Source organism: Amblyomma americanum, chromosome 7 (assembly GCF_052857255.1).
Source record: "Amblyomma americanum isolate KBUSLIRL-KWMA chromosome 7, ASM5285725v1, whole genome shotgun sequence".
Taxonomy (NCBI): Eukaryota; Metazoa; Arthropoda; class Arachnida; order Ixodida; family Ixodidae; genus Amblyomma; species Amblyomma americanum.
This window is the reverse complement of record NC_135503.1, coordinates 176,509,291-176,519,801: the sequence shown is the minus strand read 5'-3', so window position 1 is coordinate 176,519,801 and position 10,511 is coordinate 176,509,291. Positions and strand designations below refer to the sequence as shown.

At 50.2% G+C, this 10,511-nt stretch overlaps 1 protein-coding gene across 1 annotated transcript in view; it reads left to right on the top strand.

The window, feature by feature from the left end:
- The first annotated feature begins 6,821 nt into the window (after window positions 1–6,821).
- LOC144098221 (calcium-activated chloride channel regulator 3A-1-like) overlaps window positions 6,822–10,511 on the top strand; it is a 1,385,444-nt gene continuing 1,381,754 nt past the window's right edge. Inside the window, exon 1 of the mRNA XM_077630719.1 lies at window positions 6,822–6,933. Coding sequence (XP_077486845.1) covers window positions 6,823–6,933 — 111 coding nt within the window. The 5' untranslated portion in view covers window position 6,822. The remainder of the gene's footprint in view (window positions 6,934–10,511) is intronic.

Here is a 10,511-nt window from a genome sequence, read left to right as displayed (position 1 = left end):
GTCTTGACTACCCTTTTCCCTCGCTCCGCGTTTGAAGCTCCGGGATCGGTGTACTCGTACAGCTCCTGCATCGCCCTGACGTACTCGACCAGAGATTTTTCAGGGGCTTCCGTGCGCAGCTCCAACTCCCGCCGCATGTGCAGCTGGTAGTCGTAAGGCTGGAACTCCTCCCTGAACATCCTGCGGAAATCTTCCACCGTGCTCGCGGTGTGGCCGACCATCTGGTGCCGCCGAGCGGCCTGATCGACGAGGTTGTGGCAAAAGATCGCCACGGGATTAAATGGATGTGCGACATCAAGAGTCAGCCCAGTACGCACTGGGTACACAATGCTGCTATTAATTTTTTAAGCTCCGAGCTCCCGGTATCGCACACCACGCGCGGCCGTTCTCACAGTGGCGCAGCAGAAATGCGAAATAAACACAACACGGAATAGAACGCTTCCCCCCCCCCACCCCCAAACGTTTAATGGGTTCTCCAAAAATCGCTGGCTGCTGGATGTTTGATCTGCGACCCTTGCCGTCTGGCTTGGTCGTGGGGCTGGCGGGGCAAGATGGCGACAACAAATAGGGAACATGGGAGGTATTTACCTTCCGTCCTCTCGCTGCCGCGGCTCGCTGAAGTCTCCTCCGGCCACGCCTTGTATCCGCCGATCTCGGCGAACTTGCCTGTTGTCACATTCGGCCAATCAGCGAACCGCTCCGGCGGCGCCTGGCGGTGCGCGCTTGCGACCAGTTCTGAGGAATTCCGGAGGCGGTGCAGCGCTCTTGAGCTGACCTTCAGCCTACTCGCCCGTGGGGAAGGAGAAAAGCGTCCACTTTCCTACGTCTCCACGGCGCGCCTCGCCGGCCAGGGAAGGGTACGGCATTCTGAAACTCCCACAACCTTAGAGCTAAGTGGGCTTTCCAACTTGCCCTTGGTGTGCATTTTACTTTCTAAGGTTTCCCTACGTAATATTTTTGAAGGCGCCGTTTGGAAATAAGCGCCGGACGTTTCCAAATGAACAAAAAAGGCGACGAAGACCGGCCAGGTCCCCGACGAAGTATAAGTTGCCAAGCGGCGGTTCTACTCGTTCTCTGTTGCAACCACGGCATTGTCCAACAAGACCGCTTTTTAGCCACGAAGGCTTCCTCGTCGTCCTCAGACACTTCAATGACTACATCCCGTGCAGCGGGACGACGTGTTCGCTGTGCGTCCTTGAAACTCTAGGTAGCAGTTTTTGGAGCCGCGCGGATTGTCGGATTGCCCGCTGCATTCGTGCGAACGCTCGACTTCCGGGCCGACTCGCGGACGCTGTGTCACGTGTCGATTCAGACGAGCGGACAGGACCGCGGATGGTCAGGGCGCGTCAGCGCTATCCGCGTGCCACGTGACGTCAACGTCACTGCTCTGAGTGACCTTGAGGGGACAGCGCGGTCTTTTCCGGGCCCGGACCGCGGACCGAGTGAAAGGCGAGCGCCTTTTTCATTCCGCGGGCTTGGCGGCGGACAGAGACGGTTTCCGTTCTTTTTTCCTTCTAGGTCAGTCAACGTTGGCTGGAGGCCTCGTCTGGCTAGCTATCCGTAAATGAAGTCGGCTTTGCCCCATGCTGGCGCCTTTCGTTTTGGCGCACCTTTCGCCGTATTTGCAGCTCAAGTGCAGCATTGCGTCCCCTCCTTTTCGTGTTTCTTTCACTGCGTTGTTCACTCCGTATTTGCTGCACTGCGTCGTTACTGTGTGTCTGAGCGTGTGCGCTTGCGTGAGTGCCCGCTTTGCTTTGTTGTTAGTGCTAATATTTATAATGTTAGAAATAAGGCGCTCAGTGACGAAGCAACCGTCGCTTTTTTAGCGCTCGTTGTGAGCTGCCAAACTACATGGAATATTTAACACTCTTATCACCTCAACATGAAGCTAAGGAATAAATTGTGGCAAAAGATCGCCACGGAAATGGATGTGCGACATCCCGAGTCGGCCCCGTACACGACCAGTACGTAATGTCTTTTTTTTTTTTTACTGAAGCTTTCTAGTTAAGTGGGCTCTCGAACTCGCGCTTGCGATGCATTTTGAATTGTTACAGTCCCCTACGCACTATTATTGAAGGCACTGTTTCGAAATAAACGCCGGACGTTTCGAAATGAACATAAAAAATTGAGAGCGACGAAGAGCGGCCGGTGCAGCGACGTAGTTTGCGCTGGAAAGTTGAGGTTTTACTCTTGCTATTTTCCAACTATGGCTGCGTGCAACATAACCGCTTTTCAGCCGCGAAGGCTTCCTCGTAGTCCTCAGACACTTCAATGACCACAGCCAGTGCAGCGAGACGACGTTTTAGGTTGGCGTTCATGTTGAAAATCTCACTAGCAGAGTTTTTGGAGCCGCGCAAAGTGCGCTAGCAGGCTGGGGGAGAGAGGACGCGCGGATTGTCCGCTGCATTCGTGAGAATGCTCGACGTTCATACCGACTCGCGGATGCTTGGTCACGTACATGTCACGATAAAACCATCCGCGATCCGGTCCGCTCCTCTGAACCCAGGTGGAAACAGTGGCGGCGCGCCAAGGAGCAGAGCGGACCCAGAACGGTTGCCGCCTAGGCGGTGGCGCCTCGGTCGCTTTGGGATGTGCGCGTCGTCTGCTACTTCCAGCTTGAGGAGCGTAAGCAGACGATGACTCGCGTGCGTACAGAAACGTATTTATAATGAATACGAACACAAGTTTGGCCTTCATCTCTTTTGCATTAATGATGGTTTGGTTTGGTTTATGGGTGTTTAACGTCCCAAAGCGACTCAGACTATGAGAGACGCCGTAGTGAAGGGCTCCGGAGATTTCGACCACCTGGGGTTCTTTAACGCGCACTGACATCACAGAGTACACGGGGGTCCCATTTCGACTCCATCGAAATTCGACCGCTGCGGCCGGGATCGAACCCGCGTCTTTCGGTCCAGCAGCTGAACTCCGTAACCACTCAGCCACCGCGGCGGCTCCTTTTGCCTTAATGAAACAAGACGGCTTAGTAGCATTTATAACCATTAAATTAGCAGAGCAAGTTGAGGACGCGTTGGCAAACCGCTTATCATAAGCGTATTTGATACGCATTCAAGAATTAAAGCTACCGTGCTCCCAGTATTAATCATTTTACTTATTGAAAATTCCTCAACCACCAGGTCGATTATATTTTCATCTCGACGCATTGATACAGAGAAAGTTGCTGAAGAAAAAATTAAAATTGCGTATGCCGGAAGAAAAAAGAAAGAGAAAGCATTTAGTGTCTTTGTAAGCTTTTGCCAGGTTTTGTTTACAGACAATCAACTTTTAGTGATCAAACCGATTGAATAATGCTTACAGTCCACTTTACACAACCGCATATTAAACACGCGAGGAACCCAAGCGGCACACCGTGTTTCTCTGATTCTCCCGCGTGGAACCGCGGAAAGAAGTGCTTTAAGTTTGGGACGAGATCTACAGCAAAAAAGCTCTACCCGAGCATCGTGGCCACTCGTACCGCAGGCGTAAAGCGCCCGCGGACTTTGCAATGCGTAGACGAGCGCGGCTTGAAGCAGTCGCGCCCGGCGCAGACGAGGCGAGGCGCGAGCCAGCGTAGACCAGTTATGCAGCAAACTGTCCATGTGACCAAGCGTTGCCAATGAGCGTAGCCGCGGTAAAGAGTAACCGAACGAAACTAACGTGGTACTGTCAAAACCCTACAGATGGCGCTCGCGTCTCTATGAGACGGAGTGCTTATATATTGGGGAAAAAAAAATGTATCGGGGCCTGTACAGATACAGTGGGGGCTTAGGCAAGGATGTCCTCTGTCTCCTTTGTTGTTCATGTTGTACCTGCAAGGGTTAGAGACCAAACAAGAAAGGAGCGGACTAGGCTTCAACCTTTCATTTTCCATTCAAGAAGAGTGGATTAAACCGTCATTACTGGGAATAATGTACGCGGATGATATAGTGTTAATGGATGACAACAAGAAAGATTTGCAGAAGTTTCTAGACATTTGTGGTGCAGAGGGAGATATATTAGGTTTCAAGCTTAGCAAGGAAAAATCTGTAGTCATGATATTTAATGATGAGGGCGGAGGGCATATATATATATATATATATATATATATATATATATGGAATACAGGAGTTCACGCTAGAAGTAGTGGATGAGTACAAGTATCTTGGGGTGCGGATAAATAACGGTGCTGAATATCAGACAGCGCATGAAAAATATGTAATGAATAAAGCTAGTAGGAATGAAGCGGTCATTAAAAATAGGGCACTGTAGAATTACAATGGGTATGAAGTGGTAAGAGGTATAGGGAAGGGGGTGATGGTTCCTAGTCTGCATTTACGCAATGCTATCCTTTGCATGAGACCAGATGCTCAAGCAAGGTTAGAAATTAAACAACGTGGCGTATGGAGGCTAGCTTTATGAGCACATGGCAATACACCTAATCAGAGGGTACAAGGTGATATGGGATGGGCGTCTTTCGAGAGCAGAGAAGCTAGAAGTATGATAGCGTTTGAGGAGCGATTGAGAAAAATGGGGGAAAAGCACTGGGCTAGGAAAGTTTTCAGATACCTGTATATAAGGAATGTTGATAAAAAATGAAGAAAGCGAACTATAAAATTGACAAGCACATATCTGGACAGCAGTAAGGGGACAAATCAGCATTTGTTGGTTAAGAAAAACGTTAAAGAAGCAGAGAGAGCTATGTGGAAAACAGGGATGCTGAAGAAATTAGCACTGGGAACATACAGGATTTTTAAGCAGGAAATTGCCAAAGAAAATATCTATGAAAATTGAAGGGGAAGCTCTTTGTTGTTTGAAGCCAGGACGGGAGTTTTGCCGACCAAGATATATAGAGTCAGGTACCACGAGATAGACTTGTTGTTTGTTGCGTGCGGAGAGGAGGAAACGGCTGAACACTTGATATTTTTCTGTAAAGGGCTTCACCCTACAGTGAGGTTGAAGGACAGTGAAGGAAAAGTAGATTTTAAGCGGGTAAAAGTAACCTAGCTTAGGTTATCTGATTGGTGACTAAAATCAAGACACGGGTAAAATTTCACAACTCATGGCCAGGTGGCTTGAACCACCGCCCGATTCAAAGGGTTCAGATTTATCCAACCATCCATCCATCCATCCATCCATCCATCCATCCATCCATCCAGCCATCCATCCATCCATCCATCCGTCCGTCCGTCCGTCCGTCCGTCCGTCCGTCCGTCCGTCCGTCCGTCCGTCCGTCCATCCATCCATCCATCCATCCATCCATCCATCCATCCATCCATCCATCCATCCATCCATCCATCCATCTATCCATCCATCCATCCATCCATCCATCCATCCATCCATCCATCCATCCATCCATCCATCCATCCATCCATCCATCCGATGAAAGTGGTAACGGAAATGAAGCCGCATCCCGGGCGCAAGTATTCCAACTTTCCTTATCTAAAAACGTTGACCGTTACGCTCATGCGCCCATGGCCTCCGAGATTACCCCCATAAATTGTGTTCAAGGAGGGTATGTTGCTCTATGGGTAGTTTGCTGCGCATAGGCGAGGTGGCACCGCGCCAGACGCCTCGCAGCTGTCGACCGAGTCGGGTGCCGCGTAGCCTCCCTTATAGCGCAAGGCATATGTAGTAACATTTGTGTACTTACCATCTTAGCTACACATCAGTGACACAGGCAGGATACCGCTCTAAAGGCTTTCGCCTCACGGTAATTCAGATCAACAAAATTCCCCCAGAATTTTTTTCCACGCACGGTGCCGACAATTACAACTGTGCGTAAACATTGGGTTTGCAGTTTCTTCGAATGGGGTTGACGTCATTCGAAGCCCCGTGTGAAGTGCAAACCGCTGAATGTATGATAACGGCGCCGGCAAACTTAAAATATGTTGGGGCAACATAAAAATAATGAAAAAAAAAGCCCTAGTCTGTGCCCATAAGTATAACAGGCTTAATCCAATATAAAAATAAATGAAATCCCGGAAGGGAACAGTATACTTTTGCCACCCGTAGGTGGTAAAAATGAAAAAATATGAGGCCGGGGGGGGGGGGGGGGTATAAAGCTACAGCCGGGGAGCGGGCCCGGGGAGACTCCCCTGATCTCCTCTGGGACGTAGCGGAAAGGGGTTGGGGTGACGGGTTGTCGGAACTGGGAACTGGGATATAGTTATAGAGAGGGAAGAGAATGGGGACAGCGATTTTTGGCTCTGATCCTTCATTGTCTCGACTCCATTGCTGGCCTGCCTGGCCAGGACAAAGAGGGCGTCAAGATTGCCTAATGGTGCGGATCCACTCACGGGGTGCCCTACCACCCACAAACGCACCGGGCCCCGACCACTGGAGACAGTAAAACATAACCCGAAGTCAGCTGCCTCGAGCTCCTCCACGACTTTGAGGGTTTGCTTCGGACCTGCCACCTATTAGCCGTCGAGCGCTTTTCGCGGTTTTTCAGACTCCGCCTGCAAACAATGCGAAGCACGTTCCTTTTCCGGACGTGTGTTTCCCGGTAAAGAATACGGTTGCGTTTTCGTGTCGACGTCGTAAGCTGAAAACACCAGACTAAAAATGGAATGCAAACAGCATATCCCCTTTGAAATTAGGCATACAGCAACCAGCTCAAGTGCTTTACACTTGCCTCTTGGTTTCAGTCTTTGTAGAGCCACGTGTGTGAATTTTCAGGTGATGTCACAATGGGTATTTAGGTGTCGTTTCACAGCTTCGCTATCCAACCACCTGCACAGGGTGGATTGGAGCCGAATATTTTTTTCAAATGTTGTCCATCTGCTTATCACACCGTGCAGTATGACGGAGTGGAGGAGCACGATGCTGCTGCTGCTGCTAACACCGATGGTGGCGCTGGCGCTCAGCGTAGCCAATGAGGACGGCGGCTACCGGGACGTGGTGGTTGCCATCGACGGTTCCGTCAGGCCTGATCAAGCGGTGGTGGAGGCCCTCAAGGTTGGTCTCCGCGATGACCGCTGCCGATGTCACTTTCGCCGTCAGGGGCTGTTTTGTAAGAAAAAAAGACAAAGGAAATTGCCGCGGCATGCATGACGGCTTCAGTGTATGGTGGGACATTGAACAATCCCACAGTCGGAAAAGCAGGTGCCCAGACACAGGCAAAGTTTGCTTACGCGAACTGAGGTAGAGACCAGACTATAACGTAACAGAAAAAAAAATTATTCAGATGTCGCGATCACTTTCCTCAAGGTGTTCGCTCTAGAACCTCTTCGGCTGCGCCTCCTATTGTTGCCACATGGAGTGCTAAATATCTTTAGCTTAGGCCCTAATCTTCCACCGCAGCTATGCTTTCGTCTAGAACGTGCGCAAAGATGGCAGGGAGAAATCTGAAAAGTTTTCTTTCACTTTTTTTTCCAAAGAGCAGCTATGCGTCGTGGAATTTTGTTATAGATGTTAGTGACCGTTGCCACTTAAGCTCTCATGCGGACAGGCTTACTAGCAAGCCTGTAGACACAGGACGACACAGCCGGCTTTCACTATGCCGCCGATGTGCGTTGAAGCAGCCTTTGGATGGATGGATGGATGGATGGATGGATGGATGGATGGATGGATGGATGGATGGATGGATGGATGGATGGATGGATGGATGGATGGATGGATGAATGGATGGATGGATGGATGGATGGATGGATGGATGGATGGATGGATGGATGGATGGATGGATGGATGGATGGATGGATGGATGAATGGATGGATGGATGGACGGACGGACGGACGGACGGATTGATGGATGGATGGATGGATGAATGGAATGGATGGATAGATGGATGGATGGATGGATGGATGGATGGATGGATGGATGGATGGATGGATGGATGGATGGATGGATGGATGGATGGATGGATGGATGGATGGATGGATGGAGTGATAGATGGACAGACGGACGGACGGACGAATGGATGGATGGATGGATGGATGGACGACGGATGGACGGTGGATGGATGGATGGCTGGATGGGTGGACGGGCGGGTGGGTGGATGGGTTGAGCCTAAATTCTTTAAACCGGGCGGTGGCTTAAACCACTTAGCCATGACTCACGAAATTTCATCCTTGTCTTGATTTTATCCACCATTAAAATAACCTTCGCTTGGTTAATTCTACCCGCTTAAAATCTAATTTTCCTTCATTCTCCTTAAACACCGATGTTACAGGTGAGTTTACAGGAGATTTTTGATGGCGGTCTTGAATTGATGGCTGTCTGTTAACAAGGCGATGTGGGCGGGAAGGTCGTTCCAGTCCTGAGATGTTGGTAGGAAAAATGATTTCTGTAAAGTAGTATGGGCGCGCTCGCGATATGCTGCTTTTGGGTGGCTCTGGCGGGATAAACGATGTGCTGGATGGATGGAGATGTCGTCGGGAGGCAAGGTATGAAAAAAATCTGGGATATAGGCAAAGGCGTGCTAGTTTACCGCGGGAAGCTACGGGGTGGAGATAAAGTTGGGTGTTCAATTCAATGACGCTGGTGTGATAAGAGTAATTAGAAAGTAGGAATCTAGGCGCACGATTCTGAACAGATTCGAGCCAATTGGTTAGAGTAGCTTGATGAGGGTCGAATATGAATTGAACATACTCTAATTTGGGCCTGACAAGTGCGACCTAGGTGATACGTTTTACACTACGGGGCGCTAAGACAAGGTCTGGAGAGGGAGAATGTGTTGCATAAGATCTCTTTCTCTCCATCCGGGCTCGGTTGGCGTGAGCCTTTAAAGCAAGCCGAAGAGTGGCTGAGATTGGGTTCTCAGTAACATGTGTGTGCTCTCACCGGAGGCGACCTATTGAAAATATGATTAAGCTGTGCGCCCTAAAGGAGGTACGGCGTCGCGGGGCTGACGATTGTTTGGAGGCGGTGAACCGCGGCCCCAACAAAACATTCGCAGTTTCACTGATGATGGGCTGGATTGACTGGTATGCTATGGTCTGCTGCCGATCGGAGTGTTGGCTACCTGGACACAGTCTAAGTCTGTGACCGGGGCTGTGGAGTACTAGCAAAACGTTCATTTGGGCGAGTTGGTAGATATTCATGCACAGGGATAAGTTTGTGGCCTGTAAAACATGTGTCGTATACAGTGTACCCCTTTCCTGTGGAGCGCGTTACATTGGTCAGACAGGGCGTTGCCTTAACAAGCGCCTACAAGAGCACAGGAACAACTTAAACAATGGTGATGACCTTTCGCATTTGGTCAAACATTGTCTAGAATGTAAAGTCATGAAAAAGAAAAAGAAAAAATGCACTGCATTATTCAATCAAACCCGTGTGCTTACACCCACAGTGATCAGACGACACGAGAAGTTGTCGAGGCTTTTCACATCGCAGGGGATCAACTGAAGTGCGTCAGCAAACCTTCTGTGTTCCTTTGCGATAGGGAGATGAATTATCTCTGGAGCACCTGACGAATGTTGCGTTTCATGGTTTTTAGTTTTTTGTGTTGTTTTTTCCCTTTGATTATTTCTTCATATAAGAAGGTTTCATTGAATAAACCTTTTAGTTGCGAGTCAGCGCTTGTCCTGTTTCCCTTCTTTTCTTGTCCCTTATAGTTCGCGCTGTTCAAATCATGAATGTGGAGTACTAGGTTTGCTCCAAACAAGGCTGACGCTGTGAGGCGTACCGGCCTGCTGCAACATAGCGGGGTGCGGGCACCAGTGATGAAAGCCCTAGGTGTATCGCTGGGAGTAGTTGCGGTATCCAGTAATCCATTGAATTAGGAGGTGACGCTAATCGCGAAACTGGGAAGGGCTGTGGCGACTCTCTCCCAATTACCCGAAGAGAGTGAATTCATACGCCATGGCAGCTTAGGGATAGGCTGCTGTGGCTAAGTCTGAAGCAGATTCGCTGCAGGGAAATCCCCGCTGACTAAAGTCATCAGGGGTAGGGGCGTCCCTGTGTAACCCAAGGCCTTCGATCCCTCGAGAGCGCTGCTGAGGTCTTTCCTGGTTCCCCCTCTGGGAAACCAGGACCATCTTTGGAAAACGCTGAGGCCTGCGGGCGTCTCAGTAGGCTAAGAGAACGAGGGCGAAGCGAAAGCAGAACTGGCGCTTGCGTCCTTTGAGAGTCTGTGTGTACTACTGCTTTGAGACAAAAGGGATGTAGGATGAAGCCCACACTCGTGATTCCGGTACGTAGGTGGTAGATCCTGGCTTAGTACACCACGGCCGGCGTCAAATTCAAGACGCTTACGAACTTGGCAGAATCGGGCTCTCGCTTGGAGCGCGGCACGAAGAGATTACCCGAAGTCAAGGGCGCTTCGGCGTTTAGCAGGGGTGCCAAGCACGGAAGCGCACCACGGGAAGTAGCGGCCCCGACTATCCGGTGCTCCTGGGTTGGACCCAGACACGACCAACGGGGTGGCAGTAGTTGGTCAGCTCGCCACGCTCGATGGAAAGGCTTTAGAGCCCGAGGATGATCAAACCTAAATGGGTATAAGAGCAGTCTCTGGTGTGGAGGTCCTCCAGTTGTTCAGCTTGCTCCAACTTATGGGACTCACTTTTGGGAAGTAGTCTGGCCCTGGCCTATTCCG